At 38.8% G+C, this 22,470-nt stretch overlaps 2 protein-coding genes across 2 annotated transcripts; one reads left to right on the top strand and one right to left on the bottom strand.

The window, feature by feature from the left end:
* Positions 1 to 234: 234 nt before the first annotated feature.
* On the bottom strand, positions 235 to 3,137 carry LOC118501679 (DNA-dependent protein kinase catalytic subunit-like). The gene is made up of 4 exons (XM_036031019.1): positions 2,896 to 3,137; positions 1,316 to 1,392; positions 1,121 to 1,213; positions 235 to 513 (listed from the first exon to the last, which is right to left on the bottom strand). Exons 1-4 carry the CDS (start codon positions 3,047 to 3,049, stop codon positions 496 to 498), a joined length of 342 nt encoding a protein of 113 aa, XP_035886912.1. The 5' UTR covers positions 3,050 to 3,137; the 3' UTR covers positions 235 to 495.
* Positions 3,138 to 3,738: 601 nt separating this feature from the next.
* On the top strand, positions 3,739 to 22,221 carry MCM4 (minichromosome maintenance complex component 4). Its single transcript, XM_028518204.2, has 16 exons — positions 3,739 to 4,029; positions 4,463 to 4,627; positions 4,922 to 5,085; positions 5,175 to 5,276; positions 5,523 to 5,618; positions 5,698 to 5,793; positions 6,575 to 6,713; positions 9,102 to 9,322; positions 11,342 to 11,462; positions 14,063 to 14,322; positions 14,771 to 15,136; positions 15,599 to 15,726; positions 16,789 to 16,996; positions 20,005 to 20,233; positions 20,398 to 20,531; positions 21,341 to 22,221. Exons 1-16 carry the CDS (start codon positions 3,960 to 3,962, stop codon positions 21,431 to 21,433), a joined length of 2,592 nt encoding a protein of 863 aa, XP_028374005.1. The 5' UTR covers positions 3,739 to 3,959; the 3' UTR covers positions 21,434 to 22,221.
* The last annotated feature ends 249 nt before the right edge of the window (positions 22,222 to 22,470 follow it).

Here is a 22,470-nt window from a genome sequence, read left to right as displayed (position 1 = left end):
GATGAAGAATACTTAAGAGAGATTTGGTAAAAATTAAACGACAAACTGCATATTAAAGAACTTTGTAAACTATGTAGAAGTATTCTACAAATGTTACTCTTACCCTTTAGACAATATTTTTAAATATTAAGATTCCAATCAAGAAAGATTAGAAGTCAAAAGAGAATAAAATCAAAACCTATTTTAAAAGACTAATTATCATTAAGAGCATTTTATATATTAAAGCTACTTATAATTTATAAAGTAACTTTCTATAAATTCCTCAAATTGAATACATGCTTCTTCATCAAAACTTAGCATCAAACACTAGAAGCAAATTTGGGACCAATAAAAACACTTACCTCAAGATGTGGCACTTGTTAAAAGTATAAATAAGTCTAAGAAAAAACAACTTAATTTATGGTTACCAGTTCCATAGTAAGTATGAGGAAACCTTGTAGAAGGCAGATTTAAAGAAAATGGGAGGTACAAGACAAGCAAACTTTCAGACTGTTGTCAAAAAGAACACAGGAACTATAGGAAATATGAATTTTACTCTTAGGAAGAATTCTTTAAAGTCATTTTTAAAGTGTTCTAAAATCTTCCCACAATTTAAAAACCCAACTTATTATAACTTCTTATAAAAAGCATTATCAATCCTCTGTGCAAAAAGTTATCAAACCAACTATAAAAGTTATCAAAATAGTTCTTGACATGTGCCTTGGCTTATTAAATATAAAAAAAATAAAAAATAAAACAGCCCACTTCATTTCTAACACAATCAAGCAGAAATAAACTCCCCCATGAGAAAGGAAGAAATAAAATAAAAATCCAAGTTTAATTTACACCATAGATTAAAATGAGCCCTGGCTGGTGTGGCACAGGGGATTGAGTACTGGCCTGAGAACCAAAGTCACTGGTTTGATTCTCAATCAATGCACATGCCTGGGTTGCTGGCCAGGTCCCCAGCTGGGGGCATGCAAGAAGCAACTGATTGATGTATCTTTCACACATTGATGTTTCTCCCCCTCTCTTTCTCCCTCCCTTCCCCTCTCTCTAAAAAGAAGTAAATTAAATTAAATAAATTTAAATAGAATAAAATGAATGTTGGTATATCGTGAGACGTTTTTTTCCTCCTTACCTTAATATCAAGAGAATAAGGTATAATCTTCTGCCCAATTTTTTCTAAGAAAATACATAAGAATTTTAGGACTTCTTCTCGACAATCACGAAACTATAATAAAAGAAATACACGTTGTAGTAAATATGGATAAGAAAAAGAGTCACTCCAACATAACAATATACAAGAAAAGCAAAATGAAATTTTCCAACTTACTTCATCAATGCTAAGTGATTTCCGAACGAATACAAGCAAACCGAAATCTTTGGAAAAAACTAAGGAAGTCTGCAATGCTGTACCAAAAAAAAAAAAAAAATTTTTAAGGTAACACAGCTATAGGGGAACAATCTATAAACTCACCCTAAATGAAATGCATGTTTCTCAATTCAGCTTTTTAAGTGATAATATGCTACCCTATGGTTGCTGTGTTTAGAGAAGAGAGAGGAAATTCTAGATGATGTTCCACAGGGATGCATGGGTATCTCATACCTGTAAATCTGCTCACTTTAAAAGGCAAATGGAATTACGGTTGTTAATCAACTGATTTTAAAATAGAGAGATTATCCTGGATTACCCATGTAATCACATAAATGAGTCCTTGTCAGTGGAGGTAGGAAGTGACTTGGGAAGACAGGAGAGCAGGAGAGATTCCAAGTTTAAGATTTACTTGACCCCCTATTTACTACTGGCTTTGAATATGGAGGATGGGGGCCTGTGATAGAAAAAACATGGGTGGCTTCTAGAAGCAAGGAATGTCAGGGAGAAAAAAGGTACCTCAGTTCTACAACTGCAAAGACCTGAATTTTGCTAAAGCCCTAAATGAAAAAGAAAATGAATTCTCCCCCAAAAGCCTGCCTGATACTTTGGTTTTAACTTGGTAGAGCCTGTGTTGACTTCTGATTACAAAACTGTAATATTAACAAACCTGTGTTACTTTAAGCCACTAAATTTAACAGCAGCAATAGAAAACTAACACAGTCCTCTGTAATTTCTCAAGTGAAAGGACATACATTGAATATTCAGAGTAAACTCAGAACTGCATTATAAACAAGTTACTAAAGGTACAACAAAGAATTCCAACTTAGAAACACTGAGGCTAGAAAGAATTTACATAATTCTGTTAGTCTTTAAGTTTTTCCCCATTAATATATCCTTGACAATATATAGGTACTAAGTACCATCTTGTTTAACGTGTTGTTCACATTATTTCTCCACTATATTCAGCAACGACCCCTAGGAAGAAAATCTCACCTTTTTTAATTAAGAGGACACACCAGGAGAAGTTCTGCACACTTTTGTTTTTTAAAACGGAATATTGTGGTTTTCTAGCAGTCTATTTTACAAGTACAAAAAGAGGAACTTTTACTCAAAGAGAAAAGGTTTTCATCCAGGCATTGCTAAAAAGTTAAAAGAACATGATTTTTCAGTTTATTTCTGCAATGTTTCTCAAAAGTAGGAACAGCACTTATAACTATTCGGAAACTGGTGAGTTTAGGCCAGATTAAGGTGAAAGAAAATACTTTCCTCCCGTTGTTTCCCATTTTGCACAGCAATGGTTGACAAATTTAGGGCATTTTCACCAAGTTGTTTTACGGTATGTCCTCTGGTGTTTTAAAAAAAGTATGACAAATCACTTTTTATACACAGCCACAGAAATTATGGTGACCCATAATCGAATGTCTGGACTTCAAAACACTTGGAAAAACGCTGGGCTGAAACTCTAGCCCAACTCTAAACCTATAAAAGCCACAGACCTCGGCGCAGTTCCACCGCGACGGATCCGGTAGGATACCCACCCAGAACCGCGGGGCTGGTGCTTAGCACGCACTCCTGACCCAGGCCCCGAATCAGCTGATGACTGGCCACCGCAGCGCTGTAACGGTCCGCAGTGGACAAAAATTCTTGCAGCTGCAGCAGGGAACCCTGCACACCAGACCTAGAGTCAGCCATGATGCCCAGCCTGGGCCAGGATACTGCGCCCACCTTGCCCGGACCGGAAATTTCGCCAGCACGGAGGCGGGGCTCGCGGATACGGGGGCGGAGCTCGCGGCGGCAGTGATACCTTCCCGGGATGATCTTCCTGGTAGGAATACCCCGCTTAGACGTGAGCTTATTTTTGTCAGGGTTGTGGGTTCATATTGCACAGAATGCACTTAGCATCCATACATCGACGCTTAGAGAGAAACAGAAATCCAACGGTGTGAGGTCCGGAAATAGACCGGGAGGACAGTCGGTGAATTGGAGTTGACTTACTCGAGGCACGAAAAGAAAAGCTAATGTCTCTGACCGAGATCTACAGTTTGTCCCTTGATAAAGAGTGAAGGTGCATTTGGACTGTCTTTAAAAGTAAAAATGCTTAAGTGATAAAGAACTATTCTAACCTTGGCCAGCGCTACAGTCAAGATCTACTCTGCAGAGAACAGAGTCCAGTTGGACTCCCCAGATTTCCCGCGAAACAGCGGTCCAACACTGGGTCAGACCATCTGAATGGAAGGGGGTACCGAGCGAGGTCTGAGTCGGCTTTCTGCGAAGAGCCAAAGAAGGTCGTTCAGTCCCCCTCTCGGTGGGCAGTGGAGCCTCCCATAGGCGGAGCTATGCGAGAGTGCCTCTATGATTGGTGGGGCGCCACCGAAGATGGTGACGACACTGCTGCTGGCGGGAAACCTTGGGCCAGGCTCCTGCAGTACCGGAGGGCGCTCCACAAAGTGCTACCTGAGTCTCTACTTGCGTCCGGAGCAGCGGCTTTTCTCCGGTAACTGTGGACCACGGGAAGAGCAGTGTCTCTGCTGCGTGGCGGAGGAAGCCGGAAGTGGGTGCGGCGTGATCTTCTACTGTTAGTCTCGTAGGTACCCGCAGCATCATGTCGTCCCCGGCTTCTACCCCGAGCAGCCGTCGAAATCGTCGCGGTAGAGCCACGCCCGCTCAGACGCGTAAGTCTTGCCAGCGAATCTGCTCTGACAAGTACCACCTCTCTCCCCATACCCCGGTTCTGCCTTGTCCACCTTCTGGCCTTTCTCCGCCACCTCTGAGAAGCATTGGCTTGTGAATAAGGCCTCTGGACGCTGAGTCCAGGTTCCGATTGGGGGGGGGGGGGGCGGGAAATAAGAAGTTGTGCGGGCGACAAACGTTTGTATGTGCCCTACTCGTTGTAGTGTGAAGAGACTTAGTGCTGGACGCTCATTTCCACCCTTTCCATAGCACTTCCTAGTGTTGATTGGTTAAACATGTCCGTACTCATTTGTTTCGTTTCTGTTTGGCTTGTATTTGTTCAGTAATGAAAAAAACTGTCCCAATAGAAAGACAGCTTCAGGAAGATCCACCATGAGAATTGATGGCCATCTTTTCTGTTTTGTATGTCACAAGCTCGAAGTGAGGATGCCAGATCATCTCCATCTAGGAGACGGAGAGGCGAGGATTCTACCTCCACAGGAGAGCTGCAGCCATTGCCCACCTCACCTGGAGCTGACCTGCAGAGCCCTGCTGCACAGGACACAATATTTTCCAGCCCTCCTCAGATACATTCTTCAGGTGTGTTTCTGAACGTCTAAGTTATACTGTGGCTAGTATACAAATGATGCTTCATTGTTCACCAAGAGTACAAAGATAATACATCTTAGAACTTAGTGAGCAGAGAAAGAAAGTTGGTGCTTTTTTATAGGGCATTTAGTAGTCCTCAGAATCTTAACCATCAGAGATTACAATAAACATTTAGTTTAATACTTGCGTTCAGATGACTTAAAACAACTAAAATAACATGCTATATTTTCCTGTTTGATATACTACCAGAATTTCATTGTAAATTTCCAAGTTTTGTTTTTATAGCTATTCCCCTTGACTTTGATGTTAGTTCACCACTGACATATGGCACTCCCAGCTCCCGAGTAGAGGGAACCCCAAGGAGTGGTGTTAGGGGTACACCCCTGAGGCAGAGGCCTGACCTGGGGTCTGCACGGAAGGGCCTGCAGGTGGATTTGCAGTCGGATGGGGTAAGTACACAAATACAGTCTTCTGATAGATTTATTTGGGGAACATAAAATGATTCACTAACATGGTTCTGTCATATTTTTCTTTGTAGCCAGCAGCAGAAGATACAGTAGCAAGTGAGCAGTCTCTAGGCCAAAAACTTGTGATTTGGGGAACAGATGTAAATGTGGCAACATGCAAAGAAAATTTTCAGGTGAGCTGTATGTGTTCAAATTCATACTCTTAGGGCTGAAAATGCTGGGAGCAAGTGTTTGTAACTTGTATCTAAGTAGCCATAATACTTAGAGATAGATTTTTAGGTGGCCTAGAATTGTTAATGTTTTTCTTGTTTTTAATAGGAACACACTGGCTTCAAATAGTGACTGACTCGTAACTTTGTATTTTGAATTTTTGCTTATTTTAAATGCATTAAGCTTAATATTTCTCTTTTCACATCAAGAGATTTCTTCAGCATTTTATTGACCCTCTGGCTAAAGAAGAAGAAAATATTGGTATAGATATTACTGAACCTCTATACATGCAACGACTTGGGGAGGTAATTATATTTTTACTTGCAAATTCAAATTATGTGTTTCAAAATAATGAGACTATAGCTTGTTCATTTGATCTTATAGATTAATGTTATTGGGGAGCCATTTTTAAATGTGAACTGTGAACACATAAAATCATTTGACAAAAATCTATACAGACAGCTCATCTGCTACCCACAGGTAAGAATTTGGCTTTGACTTTGATTAATTACAGTAGACATCTAGAATATCTTAAGAGTTTCTGAATAGCAGAATTTTCTTTGTGGTAACAGAGAATGTTCCTCCCATAAAAAGAACCTTTCTAGAAAGCCATGTTTAATCTCCTTTAAGATAAGCACTTTTTCACACTGACATTTCTGAAATTGGGATGTGTATTACTGTCAGTGACATTGTAGTTTAATTGGCAGTGTATCAGATATAGATACATATACATACACATATATGTATATATATGCAGGCTTGGTTTTAAATCTTGTTTGTTTTTTTTCCTAGTCAGGTTAATAGGTATGTAACCTGAATCAAGTTACTTATTTCCCTCTCCCCCAAAGGCTGTTTTCTTATCTGCAGAATGGGAACAAGTATTAGCAAATTTGAATAAAATAATTATGATTCAGTGTATTGCTATCATTTTATTGTGGAGAAAAAGACATGAAAGTATGTGCTCAAAATTCATTTTATTATTAATTAAAAGCCTAAAATATGACAGTACATATTGGAGTTACTTTCATTTCATATATAATCACACTTAATCCCAATAAGAGCATGCAGATGTAAGATAGTTGAATGAGTTGAGTGTGCTCAAGATTTATAAATGATATACGTGTAAGTATGTAGGGTAATGCTTTTGGATTATGCCATGTGTTTTTACTTTTACACTTTACTAATATGAAATGCTTTATTTATATCTAACCCTAAGATGGGCACACAAACACATCTTGACATCCTCTCTCATTTTTTGTAGGAGGTTATTCCAACTTTTGACATGGCCGTCAATGAAATCTTTTTTGACTGTTACCCTGACTCAATTTTAGAACATCAGATTCAAGTAAGACCATTCAATGCGTTGAAGACTAAGAATATGAGAAACCTGAATCCAGAAGGTAATATTTCTAATAGCAGAGAAATACTTTACATGAAAATAAACAAAACCTTACTTTATCAAGGAACTTTAAAAGAATTGGTGGTGCTAGATTACCAATGACAAAATGATAGTAGATTTAGTTACCCTATGCAATTATGGCCCCACTATACCTTTATTATAAAAGATTTTGTAACTATTCTCTATCTTAAGAAGAACTATCCAGGTGTTACAATTTTATACTTTCTTAGAATCACTGTAGAAAACAAGTACAAATATGTTCCTACCCTAGTGCTTAAGAAATAAATCTAGATGGGAAAGTAAATAAAAGAAGAGGTAGAATAACTGAAGAATGGTGCAGGAAATGTCTTAGCCCAGGGAGAGAAGGAGAGCGCCAGGCCCAAATGTGAAGAAATCATGGTGAAACAGAAATTGGGAGCATAGTAAGGATTTGGGAAACAGACATAAAGGATTCTCTAGACAGCAGAAAGAAGCAATATACCCAGAAACAAAGAAGCAAAACAACTATATGTGGACAATAAGTGATGCTGAAGCAGGTTGTTTGTGTGGAGGCTGGAAAGCTTAGGTCCTAAAGAACTCTGTATTTCAAGTTAAGATTTTTATTCCAAAGTCAATAGGGAGCCATTAAGGAGAAAGATTTTCCACTCTTGAGAAGTCTGTGGTAGGTCTAGTATGCAAAGTATGTTGAGGTTCAGTAAGAAGACAGTAGTTCAAATATGGGGCAGCAGGTTCCTAAACTAGACAGTGGCCATAGAAGTAAAAAAAATAGGACAAGTGTATATTTGCCATGAAGATTGAGGTATAAAAGCTATTGAGAATTAACGAACACTGCTTCAGGTAAGTGTAAAAGACACAAATTCCAGTAAAAGAAAATAAGACAGTTAATCAATATGAGCAAGTATTAGACTTCATTATTGAAGAATCGTAATTTTTTTTCATTTTATGAGATTGCCTCCTTATGTCAAATCTGTGATAGGGATTTCTGGGGGACCTGGAGGAGGGAGAGCTGTTGGGTAAGTGTGCTGCATTTACATTTTCAGAGACAGCTTGTTACACAAAGAATTCCAGGTTAAGATTAGAGATTATAAATTACCGGGTACTTAACTGATTTCAAAAGTATTTAGCTTTACCCTTATGTTTGTAACTTATTACAAAAGTGACATTTTAAAGTAAAAGAAAGGTTAGTGAGGAGAGAAGCAAAGATTTACAAGTAGGTGGAAGGAGGGCAGGATCAAAGGGAAGATCTTGTGAATCCGCAGTAAGGCCTTAAGGGATGGGAAGTTATGCCAGGCCAGCAGTAGCCAACTATGGGGCGTGTTTTGGTTTTGGTTTTGGTTTTTTGTTTTGTTTTGTTTTGTTTTGTTTTTTACTACAAATAACAATGTAACTCATTTAGAACCAGCAAGGGGAATTAGCTGGGGGGAAAGTATGTCAGGGAAAGTCCAAATGATAGAGCAAGAGCTCAAAATAGTCTATAAAAGACCTTTCTTATATAGTGCAGATTAGCTAAATTACGTAATGCCTATTCTTTGTCAGGCACAATTCTTAATAGGCTTGTATTATGTATGCTGACTCTTAATCCTCAACAGCTCTCTGAGGTATATATTGTCATTACTCTCATTCCCTAAATGAAACACAGAGAAGCTGAGGGTGTCTCCAGTGTCACACAGATACTTATTAGTCCAGGCCATGTGGCTCCAGAACCCATGTTTTTTTTTGTTGTTTTTGGTTTGTTGTTCTTTTTTTAAGATTTTATTTACTTATTTTTAGAGAGAGAGAGAGAGAGAGACACATCAATGTGCGGTTGCTGGGAGCCATGGCCTGCAACCCAGGCATGTACCCTGACTGGAAATCGAACCTGCGATGCTTTGGTTCGCAGCCCACACTCAATCCACTGAGCTATGCCAGCCAGGGCCCATGCTTTTTCACATACACTGAGACAGCAGAACTTGCATGTGACACACTGAGTGAGGTGGAAGGCCATAGGACAAAATAGGCAAAAGCATTGAGGTTATATTATGAAACTGGAATGTGGAACCAGACAGGAGGCAGCTGAGAAAGACATTGGTGGAATGCTTATCAGATAGGGGTCCCTGAGGAAAGAAGGGCAAGAGGTTCATTGGGGTTGAGAGGGAGGCAGACTGGACACGGGAAAGGCACTCCAGGCCAGACTAGAACATACCCAATGAGATGTTTGTGCTCTGGCCACAATGCCTACCTCTGACTCCAGCCATTGCCAGATATCTCTGCATCTCCAAGGATGGTTCTTCTGGGCTTGACAGCAGACCCAGATCTGCCTTGGCAGGAATCGAGCTCAAGGAGATACCACATCTGACTGAGCCAAGGGCAGTGGCTAATGGACAAGCTGTCCTTTCTCTCTTCCTTGCAGACATTGACCAACTTATCACCATCAGTGGCATGGTGATCAGGACATCCCAGCTGATACCAGAGATGCAGGAGGCCTTCTTTCAGTGCCAGGTGTGCGCCCAAACAGCCCAGGTGGAGATTGACCGCGGCCGCATTGCTGAGCCCTGCGTGTGTGAGCGCTGCCACACCACCCACAGCATGGCATTGATCCACAACCGCTCTGTGTTCTCCGACAAGCAGATGGTGTGTGGCCTTCCTGAGTGCTCTGGTTGGCGTCCCCTTTGGCTTGTTTTGCCTTTGTTTTGCCTCAACCTGATTTCTCAAAAAGCCAAATATAATTTGTCTACTCATGAAGCCTTAAAACTTTGCTTCCTCTTATCCACATACTAACCAGGCTCGACCTTGCTTAGCTTCCTAGACCAGGCACAAAACCTTGCTTTCTAAATGGTATTCAGTTACTTCATTCCTTCTCTGACAGTGTAGGTTTTGTTACAGGGCTGTGGGTGGTTGGATACTTGGAGCACACTTAAGTCTTCTACTTTGGGATAGCAGTGTCCCAGTTGTTGCCAGTGAGTACCAGTTCATTATTAAATGCTTCACATTCTCATGGCCTAAAATACTTCATAAGAAGAAATAGAGTGCATTCTCTCATGATACATATCTCAAACTTAATGATATTAAGTTAACAGATCCAGTTAGCCTTTTTGATTTATTTAATTTAACTTGAGATGTTTCCATGAGAAATATTTAATATATTTTTTTAGTATTTCAGATAAGTACATAAGACATTTTAAGATCAGTAAAAATTATTTGGTTAAATTCTGTCATTTTGCAACTTTTATAGTAAAGAATGGTTTGAGGAGTTTTTCTGAAGTTTTTCTCACTGATTTTATTGTATAGGAAATCTGACCTTTTTCCTGTTAATCATGAAATTCTTAAGATAAATATTAACATGACAAGTGGGGAAAGGCAGGAAAATTATTTACTATGATCATAATGATGTAAAAGTATGCACCAGGACCAGGACTTCAGTTTTATTTCATTACAGAGTTTAAACACTTTTAATGTATTTTAAATAGAATGTGTTCAAAATACTACAAAAGATAATTTCCCTTGTTGGGAGTCAATAAGAAAAAATATTAGCAATTGTGAAAAATAATTACTAACCAAATAATTGCAAATTAAATTAAGATGTAAATTTTTATCTGATATTGATACAAATTATTACAGCAAATGTACCTCAACTCCTGGAGATATGAAGGTGGAACCGCTGCTCCCAGAGAGCTTTGATGTAGTGTTCTTAGAGGGCTTCAAAGACTCCCAAACTTAGAATAAAACCTAATGTCTTAGTCTCTAAGAGTACATGGCCCATCATTACCCACACTACAACTTTGTACCCACAGACCTCGCTGATGACTTCATCGAAACTATTTCCATATTCCTAGATCATTAGCAAAGCCCAAACCTGCCCTGGGACCTCGGAACTTAACTGTTCTTTACATTGTGAACACATGCTTCTTCCCTAACACTCTTAGACCTCTGTCCAGAGGTCAGCTAACTTGTGAAGGGCCTTCCCTAGCCTTGCTTTATGTAAAGCATCTCCTACATCCCCACTGCCTGTGCTTCTTATTCTTCTGTCTCTTGCATTTGTTATTGTCAGAGCTGTTACATGTTCACTTGTGTGTTTGTGTATTGCCTATCCCCTCTCCACTGTGAGGGAAGAGATTTCATTCACTATGGAGTCCCCAGCACCTAAACAGTGCTTAACAGAGCTTATCAGATGAGTGGCTATAATTATGTAAACTGGCAGGTATCTGTGAGTTGCATGCAGTGACTAGGAGAGATGCACAGAAGTGCTTAACCCTGAACCTAAAAAGTGTTTCCTTTCCACCCAGGAAATCTGCTAGAAATAACCTCTAAAAATTATTTAGAAATGTAGACAAACATTTATGCAAAGAGATATCCACTATAGTCTTAAAATGGCCAAAACTACTTAAATTGCCACCTCCTGTTCCCCCCCAAGTAGGGGAATATTTAAATAAATACAACATCCTCACCAAAAGTGTATTCATGTCATGTACAAGCTTTAAAAAAAAAAAAAACAAACAAAAAAAACAGCTATCTAGAGGTTAAAACAAAGAACAATGTTTTAAAAGGTGAAGATGCTAGGCGTGAGAAATGGTTCTAAGTGGTACACACTTGTGGTTTTGTCTCTAATATGCTTTCTTCTCTGAGTTTCTGTTTTCACTGCTTTTTTTTCAGGTCAAACTTCAAGAGTCTCCTGAAGATATGCCTGCAGGTCAGACACCTCACACTGTCATCCTTTTTGCTCACAATGATCTTGTTGACAAGGTTCAACCTGGGGACAGGGTGAATGTTACAGGTAAGACTGTAGGTTGTATTAATGGTATAAGTCTGTCTTGCTTTTAATGATAGTTTTTAGTCCTTTGACTTCGTCATGAATTCTTTGGCATGGGCATTGGTCCTGCCTCCTCCAGCTGTCACTCAGTTCTTCAGAAGATAATGGTGTACTGTTTTAGTCACCTTTTTTTTTTAAATCCTCACTTGAGGCCATGATTATTGATTTTAGGGAGAGATGAAGGGAGAAGGAGAAACATTGACTAGTTGCCTCCTATATGCACCCCAACTAGGAATTGAACCAGCACCCTAGGTGTGTGCCCTGACCAGAGATCAAACCTGCAGCCTTTTGGTGTATAGGTTGACATTCCGACTAACTGAGGCAGCCAGCCAAGGCTTATCACATTCTTCCTAACCTACTTAGCAGGACAGAATGTTTCAATGCATTGTGCATGCAGTCACTTGCTTCTTTTTAAAAAAGATTTAACTTTATTGATTTTTTAGAGAGGAGGGAAGAGACAGAGGGAAACATTGATCAGTTACCTCTTGTATATACCCCAACAGGGTACCAAACCCCCAACCTAGGCATGTGCCCTGACTCGGAATCAAACTGGTGGCCTTTGGCTTTGTGGGACAACTCCCAACCAACTAAGCCACACTGGTCAGGGCATTTGCTTCTTGCCATTACAGTATCCCAGAGCCATGTGTGTATCTTGATTTGATAGCATTGGTATGTTGAGAAGACAAGTTTGATATTGGTAATTTTGAGCTATGCCAACAGCTCTAGGAAGTAGTGCTCCCAAGTCTGAAGTTTTAAATTTCTACTTCCCAAATGCACAGCTAAGGGTTAAAATGTATTATAGGATAGGATGGATCAGAGCACCCTGCATCCATGTTGGGAGTTACATAATGGTATTTTTAGAGATAAGGAGGCTGAGATTCAGAGAAGTGTAGATGCCTGCAGCTTAAGATTTTATAGTAATTTGTGACACTGGGACTTGTGCTCTGTTACTGCCAACAGAGTCATCTTTCCACTGCAACACATGAATGTGCCAGTTTCATGTCATGCTTCACAGCAGTGTGGGCACTTGGTTTCCCACAGGGGTGGGGGTAGTTGTGTGTGTTTGTGGCAGGCATAGTTATTTATTTAGGGACAGTGTGGGAATTGCGTGTAAGGAGCGGCCAGGGCTCCCAGAGAGGTCCATCTCTTCCATTCAGTGAGTCAGCCTTCTTATCCTATGTCTTCCCCAGTATGAAGTTGAGCAGCTGTCACTAGTGATTTTCAGTTATAAAGGTAGGTGTAGTAGTTACAGATTTGAAAGAATGTGTCATCTTTCATGAAAGAGATCAGCTATCCTAGTTCTGCCACTCTACTACTCTGAAACCCTTGATATTATATTTTATTAGTGTATACTTTTATACTAATGAAAGTTTATTAAATACTCAATAAAGTATTTAATCCAATATTTTAAATGGGATATTGGAATTAATGTGATACACATGAAAGTATTTGGGAGGAAGGGGTTGTGAAGAATGCTGTTTACAGGTAAAAGGAGTATTAGTGCTGTTCTATAAAGATGGATCATTATAGGCATCAATAAAGACAACTAAGCTGCTTTATACATAATAAACATAGCCATCCATTCCTAATCTCTCTTGATGTGAAGGATAGTATGTATTCTAAGACCGTTTACTTGTAAAATGATTTTTATGTTTTAAAAAGAATTGATCTGTTAAACGGACGAAGGACAGGTGATCTATGGCAGTGGGTTGTGAAAACTGTGAGAGAGATTTTTCTCTTCAAAAAACAGCAAGAAACTGAGTGGTCCAGGGCTCGAGGATTCTAGTTTGAAATTAAAAAAAGATAAACAGCGCACACATCAATTTAGGAAATTTTTGTTCTTAGAGAATGTATGAGTTAGTATGGTTGAAGGGTTGATTGTTCATCTACTTCTTTTAATGTTCTTATATTGTATTAGAAAGCAGGGCATGGTTATTCACTTAGAAATATCTTATTATGAACAAAATTGTAATTTTTCCTGTATCATATCTTTGCTTTTAACTCAGTAGTTTGTCTTACTGTGTATGAAATAATTCATGAGTGATTTTAAAAGACTTGAGCTTTTAGAATTTTCTTTCTTTCCAAGTTTCTGATGCAGGATTTTGGTAGTATTTTGTTCCAGTAAAAAATTACTAAGATTCTGTACACTCAGCTTAAGGGAAATGAAAATACTGTTTTTGAAGTATTTATTGAACACAGCCACGAGCCAAGCATTGTTCTAAAAGCAAAGTAATTCCATTTAAACCTCAGAATGATTATATGCAGCATGGTTATCCTCATATAGGTGCCCAAGGTCACAGAACTAGCAGGTAGTCACTGATGAACACATTTTTAGGTCTGCTTTTTTCAGACACATGTATTCTCTCCAACTTGTTCCTGTCACCTTGAGCAAAGAGTTTTACAGTGCAATCCTGCATCCTCCTCACTGGGAGGCCCATGGAAGCAATGTGCTTATTAGCTCACCTCTCCTCCAGTGCCACAGTTCTCAGCGCTGCCTGTTGTCTGTGCTGGTTTACTGAGTCCATTAATGGAAAGTAAAAATATATCTCATGGTTTTTCCCCAGGCATCTATCGAGCTGTGCCTATTCGAGTCAATCCAAGAGTGAGTAATGTGAAGTCTGTCTACAAAACGCACATTGATGTCATTCATTATCGAAAAACTGACGCAAAACGTCTGCATGGCCTTGATGAAGAAACAGAGCAGAAACTTTTTTCAGAGAAGCGTGTGGAATTGCTTAAGGAACTTTCCAGAAAACCAGACATTTATGAGCGACTTGCTTCAGCCTTGGCACCAAGCATTTATGAACATGAAGATATAAAGAAGGTAACAATGGATTTTTAATTTGTAGTTGGGGTTTATAGTTCTTTGGAATCAAATAATGTAAACATCCATCCCTCCTTTCACACCCCCACCATAAAGGATAAGAGCTGCTGCCTGCTTGGCTGAATAAGGAACTCACAACCTGACTTGGTTATAGGTTGAGGAGAATCACAGCATTATTGTCCATTTCTTTATACCAAACTCACATGCTACTTCTATAAGAAGAGGCACACAGAGCCAGAGAGGGATTTACATGACCACCATTCTGGCATGATGGTGTGTGCTTATGTATAAATAGGTTAGTAGTAACTTAAAGCAGTGTCATACATTTTTATGCTTTTTTTTAAATTTCTTAATTGTAATTCATGGAGTAGAAAAGTACCTCTAACATTTAAACTATATCTCAGTTACTCTACAGTAAATGAACATTTAGACATGTTTCTTTGTTTAGGGAATCTTGCTTCAGCTCTTTGGTGGAACAAGAAAGGATTTTAGTCACACAGGAAGGGGCAAGTTTCGTGCGGAGATCAACATTTTGCTATGTGGTGACCCTGGGACCAGCAAGTCTCAGCTGTTGCAGTATGTGTACAACCTGGTGCCCAGGGGCCAGTACACATCGGGAAAGGGCTCCAGTGCAGTCGGTCTCACTGCCTATGTAATGAAAGACCCTGAGACAAGGCAGCTCGTCCTGCAGACTGGTGCCCTTGTCCTCAGTGACAATGGTATCTGCTGTATTGATGAGTTTGACAAGATGAATGAAAGTACAAGATCAGTACTGCATGAAGTCATGGAACAGCAGACTCTTTCTATTGCAAAGGTATGTCACATTCTCCATCCATAAATATGGACATATTTAAAATGTGTGGACACTTCAAATAAAACATCTATGGAACTGTTCAGTGTTACCTTGGTTCTAAACTTTGGGAAACTGGTAAATACTTTCACTATTAGATTTCAGCCAGATGTGAATATTTTCTACAGGGTCTTCTATTTATTTTTGCTATACTAACCCATTAATGATTTTGTCCTAAATCTCATGCAAGGGGGTTAGTTTCTAAGAAGGATGCAATTATAGCATATATATTTACCTATAACTCAGTCCTTTACATAAATCCAAGGACAGGGTATTGTCCCAAGTGGAACTGCTGAAGTCACCTTTGCAAGGTGATACAGCTCTAGGTGACATTGCAGACATGACAAAAGCCATGCCAGGCAAAGATGTTTCACACAGTTCCTGCCATCATGATGAGACTTCTAACTGCAGTATTTTCTCTGATAGGCTGGGATTATTTGTCAGCTTAATGCACGCACCTCTGTCTTGGCAGCAGCAAATCCTATTGAATCTCAATGGAATCCTAAAAAAACTACCATTGAAAATATCCAGCTACCACACACGTTATTATCAAGGTATGAAAACATTTTTATATATAACAGGTGTTTGTTCTGTGCTTATTTGTAGAGTTTTCAAGGTGAGGTTGAGAAAATACTAATACTCAGCAACTGCTAATATCAAACTTTTTAATGCAAAAGTTCAAATTTGGTTGCTCAAGGGTTTTCATGACAAGGAGTTTGTGTTTCTCTACTCAGCTATGGGTAGTACCTTAACAGTCACTTGTGTTTTGAAGCAAATAGGACGCTTCACCTCAACATCTATTTTAGAAGCTCCTCACTCACTACTCTTGTCGGTCTTAAAGCCACTAGTGAGAATCAAGCACTACGCTCTGTTCTGCAGAGAATAGCTTCCCATGGATAGATAAGATTCTGAAAGTTAAATTTGTTAAAGCAGAGTCATATCATCCACACTTTTGCTCAACCTGGTATTCCAAATATTCCTGTGCATCATAAAGTTATTTTAGGGTTTTTTTTGTTATTTTCATTTTTAATTTACTTTTTTACCAAATAGTTGCTTTTTTTACAGAATATTTGCATGTGTTTTCATTCCTATCTTCTAGTCTTCAAAATTATAGTAACATTTGCCTCAGGGAAATCTTAATTCTTTGACTCAGATGTTTGATGGCTACCTATTTTCTGAGCAAATCTAAGGGCCAGGAGAACAATCACCTGCTGGGGACATAGCAGGGTGAATTGGATTTATCTGAAGGCTCTGTAGACAACCTGGGCAGAAGATACTTGGAGAGAATCCCCAGCAGCCCTGACCAAATGTATGTTCACTATATATGCCTAGGTGACCCAAGAGCAAATTTTATTTACTTTATTTTATATAATTATTTATTTTTATTTATTTAGAAAGAGAAAGAAAAACGTCAGTTATTCCATTTACTAATGCATTCATTGGTTGATACTTGTATGTGCCCTTACCAGGAATTGAACCTGCAATCTTGGTGTATCAAGACAACATCTAACCAACTGAGCTACCTGGCCAGAGCCCTAAGGGCAATTTTTAACTTATGCTTATAGGTGTGTTGGTGTCCCAACTAGGAAAACATTGTTTTTACAATATCTTCTCAGGTTTGATTTGATCTTCCTCATGCTGGACCCTCAGGATGAAGCCTATGACAGGCGTCTGGCTCACCACCTTGTTGCTCTTTACTACCAGAGTGAGGAGCAAGTAGAGGAGGAGTTCATGGACATGGCAGTGCTAAAGGACTACATTGCTTATGCTCACAGCATGGTCATGCCTCGGCTGAGCCAGGAAGCTAGCCAAGCTCTCATTGAGGTAACACGTGTCCATGTTTAAAGCCTGAAAAAATGTCTTGCTGAGCCTCTAGCTAAAAACCTTATGTCCTCTTGAAGGAGTAATTATTTTATTAAGAAAAGTATGCTATTATCTATAACTATTTCTTCTCTGTTGCAAAATGACTTTTCCAAATGTAAAATGGGGGAAATAATTCATTTATATAGGCTGTACAAACACTTTTTACATTTAAATACTAAGTATAGTGAATTTACAGTTGGAATATTGGAGCTAAACTAATAGGTCATGCTACTTAGTAACTTTGTAACTCTGGACAAGTCATCCAATTTCTCCAAGCTTCCATTTTCTTATTTCTAAAAAATAAATTGAATTAAAATATTTTATGTTGACTTTTCAGTATCTTCTTATGTGGGCAGCCATGCATGATGATGCATATTAGGTAATTAAAACATTGTGATAGGAAGAGGATTTTGATGGGCTTTGCATCATAATGAAGCTCCCCAAAATGCTGTAATGAAAGTTGCAGGTGATATATAATTTTCCATTTGTATCATTCTTGGGGGTTACTCAATAAGAAATAAAATTATGCCATCTATATATAAGTTGAATGCAACTAACCTATGTGACATCCCTATACTCCTTCGTGTGCCTTATCAAAAGGATCCTCAGTTGGGGTATAAATCAGAGTAAGTGCCTGAGGAACATTTTCAGATGGGCAACCTTATTGTCCTCTGCTCTAATTGCAGCCTACCCCTTACCCCAATATATGTGTCTTCTGAGTACTGGGCTTCATGAACCTTCACTGTCCATTTTCGTTCTCATTCTTTAAAGCTGCATTCAGACACCACCTTCTTGGCTTTGAGGCACAAAGCTTGATCTCATTTTTTTTAATATATATTTTATTGATTATGCTATTACAGTTGTCCCATTTCCCCCCTTCACTCCCCTCCACCCTGTACACCCTCTCCCACCCACATTCCCCCCCTTTAGTTCACATCCATGTGTCATACTTTTAAGTTCTTTAGCTTCTACATTTCCCATATTATTCTTACCCTCCCCCTGCCTATTTTCTACCTACCATCTATGCTATTTATTCTATATATCTTTCCTCCCTCCCTCCTCCTCCCCTTCCCCTGTTGCTAACACTCCATGTGATCTCCATTTCTGTGGTTCTGTTCCTGTTCTAGTTGTTTGCTTAGTTTCTTTTAGTTTTGCTTTAGGTGTGGTTGTTAATAATTATGAGTTTGCTGTCATTTTACTATGCATTTTTTTTATCTTTTCTTAGATAAGTCCCTTTAACATTTCATAAAATAAGGGCTTGGTGTTGATGAGCTCCTTTAACTTGATCTTATCTGAGAAGCACTTTATCTGCCCTTCCATTTAAATGAAAGCTTTGCGCCCTGGCTGGTATAGCTCAGTGGATTGAGCTCGGGCTGTGAACCAAAGTGTCACGGTTCGATTCCCAGTCAGGGTACATGCCTGGGTTGCAGGCCATGACCCCCAGCAGCTGCACATTGATGTTTCTCTCTCTCTCTTTCTCCCTCCCTTCCCTCTCTAAAAATAAGTAAATAAAATCTTTTTTTAAAAAATAATTAAATGAAAGCTTTGCTGGATAGAGCAATCTGGGATATAGGTCCTTGTCTTTCATGACTTGAAATACTTCTATCCAGCCCCTTGCCTGTAGGTCTCTTTTGAGAAATCAGCTCACAGTCTGATGGGAACTCCTTTGTAGGCTACTGACCCCTTATTTCTTGCTGCTTCTAGGAGTCTCTCCTTCATTTTTACCTTGGCTAATGTAATTATGATGTTCCTTGGTGTGTTCCTCCTTGGGTCCAACGTCTTTGGGACTCTCTGAGCTTCCTGGACTTCCTGGAAGTCTATTTCCTTTGCCAGAATGGGGAAGTTCTCCTTTATTATTTGTTCAAATATATTTTCAATCTGTTGCACATTCTCTTCCCCTTCTGGTATCCCTATAATTCGGATGTTGGAACGTTTAAAGATGTCCTGGAGGTTCCTAAGCTTATCCTCATTTTTTTGAATTCTTATTTCTCCATTCTTTCCTGTTTAGTTGTTTCTTTCTTCCTTCTGGTCCACTCTATTGTTTTGAGTCCCAGTTTCCTTCCTATCACTGTTGGTTCCCTGTGCATTTTCCTTCATTTCTTTAATCGTAACCTGCATATGTTCATCTAATTTGTGACCAAAATCAACCAATTCTGTGAGCTTCCTGATCACCAGTGTTTTGAACTGTGCATCTGATAGGTTAGCTTTCTCTCTGTTGCTTAAAAAGATGAGTTCTGGGGCACTGATTTGTTCTTTTGTTTGAGCCATCTCTCTCTCTCTCTCTTTCTCTCTCTCTCTCTTTCTCTTTTTGGTCTGGTTCCTGTTATGATGAGGAGCAGAGCCTTGGGTGTTCACCAGGGCTGAGCACCCCAGTCGCTAGATTGTGACGTTGTATGAGGGGTGCAGGGTCGAGAGGGAACAATGGTAGTTGCTCCGTTCCCAGTGAGACCTCAGTCCCTTCTCTGGGTCCCTGGGTTGCATGCTCTGCCCTGCTCCACAATCGCTGCTTCACTGGGTCTGCCACTTCCGCTTGGGTACTCAGGGTCCACCTGCTGCGATCTTGCGCCCCCCGGATGCCTTATGCTCCCAACTCTGTCTGCTGTCCACCACGACCCGCTCCTGTCTGCTTGTCTCCGCCCCTCCTACAGGTCTGGATGAACGGGTCTATTTCAACTTCTTGGCTGTCTGACTTCCATTCAGATAAATTTTCTGTCAGTTCTGGTTGTTACTCTGCCTCTAAATTGTTGTTGTTCCAATCTTGGTTGTGCATGGAGTTACAGTGTGTCCACCTATGCCTCCATCTTGGCAAAAGTCCCTTGATCTCACTTTTAATTCCCTTCAGTACCTACACCTGGCAGCCAGGCAGAAGCTTGGTTTATTTAATGGAATCCTAAATGTTCAAGGTTTAACCATGAAACTAAAGTAATTGTTAACAAGGAATTGTGGGGTTTTTTTCCTATCTACATTAGGCTTATGTAGACATGAGAAAGATTGGCAGTAGCCGAGGAATGGTTTCTGCATACCCTCGACAGCTGGAATCTTTGATTCGCTTAGCAGAAGCCCATGCTAAAGTACGGTTTTCAAACAAAGTTGAAGCAATTGATGTCGAAGAGGCGAAACGTTTGCATCGGGAGGCCCTAAAGCAGTCTGCCACTGATCCCCGGACTGGCATTGTGGACATATCTATTCTTACTACAGGTTTGTTATTTGCATTAAACATAAAAGCACATGAAAATTATTTAATATACAACTGAGTGATTTTTTTTTTTGTCACTCAACCATTATCCCCTAACTTTAGCGGAAATTTGAAACATTTTACTTTCTCATAGAAGAAATATTTTCATTGATTTCTTTTAAATCAGGAATGAGTGCAACATCTCGCAAACGGAAAGAAGAGTTAGCTGAAGCATTGAGAAAACTTATTTTATCTAAAGGTAAAACACCAGCTCTAAAATACCAGCAACTTTTTGAAGATATCCGTGGACAATCTGATATAGTAAGTATTCATATAGTTTGTTCTGTGTGTAATAGAGTTTTTTTCTCTGAATACTGCTTTAAGGTTTTTTTCTTTTTTCCTTCATTTATTGTTTAGTAAATATTGATAAGGATAATGAAGAAAGATAACCCATAAATCTATCAAGAAAACACTACAGATAAAATTTCTGTTATCTTTTATAACTTTTCTATGTGTACATGTTCACATGAGGTCTTTTCTTTGAAAAATGAACAGTTATATTGTTCTGTAACTTGCTGTTTCTTTTTTAATTAACAAGTTAATATTACTAGTATCATCTTTAAAAGTAAATAGATTTCATGACATTAATCATAATGGTTGGTAACATTCTTCTGCATGCATATTTCATCATTCACTTAATGAGTTGTTGGACATTTAGGATATTTGCAGGTTTTGCTATTATAAATAGTGTTATAATCACATATCCCAATTTGATTAATAACTATCAAATTTATTATATAAATTTGTTTTGGGAATGAAATACTCAGGTGCCCTTTTGTGAATAAGTAAAGCAGAGCTGGTTAGTAAACCAACCCTTTACCTGCTATCATAATGCCCCTTATGTATTATTCATGACTGCATTGGCACAGGGACAGAGTTGAGTAGTTACAACAGATACCAAGCCTATGATATTTATCATCTGGCCCTTTATGGGAAATTTTTGCCACTCCTGAGTTAGAAAATAATAAATGTATATAACCACCAAAAAAAGAAAGACTGAAATTATTGTATCGCTATGACAGATAAGGAAGTACTTCATATATAAAATATTTCTTTCCTTTTCCTCAAAGGCAATTACCAAAGATATGTTTGAAGAAGCATTGCATGCCTTGGCTGATGATGACTTCTTGACAGTAACTGGAAAAACTGTTCGCTTACTCTGAAGTTAATGTGAGCAGTGCTGTGTGTTCTGCTTGTCTGTACTGTCATTTGGCTCCATAGAATTTTCTAACCTCGGTTTGATTTTTGTAGTGAAATCTGTGCTTTCATTTTTTTTAGCATTTTCAGTAAAAAGTCTCTGCCAGTTTACATACAGTAGATACTATTTTTCTGAAGTGATAGTTCTTTCAGTACCAAAACTTTACTTTGTATTTACATTCAGATAAGAGGATATCAGTCTTTTTTTTTTTTTTTTCTTAATCCTCACCTGAGGATTTTTCAGCGTTTTTGTTTTGTTTTGTTTTTGAGAGAGAGACACACACACACACACATTAATCGGTAGCCTCCCGTACATACCCCAACTGGAGATCAAACTCACAGCCTAAATATGTGCCCTGACCAGGAACAGAACTGTAACCTTCTGGTGTATGGGATGATGCTTCAACCAACTGAAGGCACCTGGCCAGGGCAGTATATTACTCTTGAAGATAGCAGTCTAGATCATGGTATTTGTGCTAGACATTCTAATATCAATCATTCTTATGCTTGACGTGTTTGCAGCATGAGATAAGACTTTTAGCCAGTGCGTATCATTCCGAATGAAGTAATAAAAGATCATACCCTTTCTTTTCTCCTAACAGCTTTCAAGTGTAATTACTTCTAGCGGCTTGTTCTTATGGCTGTCATAAGTTCAAAAATGGATGGTTGAAAAGGATTAGGTTCTAGGTTAACTTTTACTACTCTATTCTAGTGTGTAAAACTTTCTACTAAATAAATGATAGATGAAATAATACTTCTTTATCTGGCATTATTTTTAATAGAGAAAAAAACTTTAATAAATAGAGTATATTCATGAAAATTCAGCATGCTAAGTACTTTATAAGTCATTAAAGCATAATATAGTGAATTCCGATTTTATTTATTATTTATTTATTTATTTTATTGGCTGTAATATTTGTTCAACTTTTTAAAATCTTTTTTATTGTTTTCCAAGTACAGTAGTCTTCATTTTACCCCCATCACTTCCCCCAACCCTAGCCAT

This window comes from Phyllostomus discolor, chromosome 7 (assembly GCF_004126475.2).
Source record: "Phyllostomus discolor isolate MPI-MPIP mPhyDis1 chromosome 7, mPhyDis1.pri.v3, whole genome shotgun sequence".
Classification (NCBI taxonomy): domain Eukaryota; kingdom Metazoa; phylum Chordata; class Mammalia; order Chiroptera; family Phyllostomidae; genus Phyllostomus; species Phyllostomus discolor.
The sequence above is the reverse complement of the archived record's forward strand: the minus strand, read 5'-3'. Positions and strand labels throughout refer to the sequence as shown.

Coding starts and splice junctions, on each gene's coding strand:
- LOC118501679 (XM_036031019.1), bottom strand. CDS start 3,049: ATGGCTGACTCTAGGTCTGGTGTGCAGGGTTCCCTGCTGCAGCTGCAA. Junction 1,393..2,895: donor CACCAGCCCCGCGGTTCTGG/GTGGGTATCCTA, acceptor TTTTTGGTACAG/CATTGCAGACTTCCTTAGTT. Junction 1,214..1,315: donor AATCACTTAGCATTGATGAA/GTAAGTTGGAAA, acceptor CTTTTATTATAG/TTTCGTGATTGTCGAGAAGA.
- MCM4 (XM_028518204.2), top strand. CDS start 3,960: ATGTCGTCCCCGGCTTCTACCCCGAGCAGCCGTCGAAATCGTCGCGGT. Junction 5,277..5,522: donor CATGCAAAGAAAATTTTCAG/GTGAGCTGTATG, acceptor TTTCACATCAAG/AGATTTCTTCAGCATTTTAT. Junction 5,794..6,574: donor AGCTCATCTGCTACCCACAG/GTAAGAATTTGG, acceptor CATTTTTTGTAG/GAGGTTATTCCAACTTTTGA.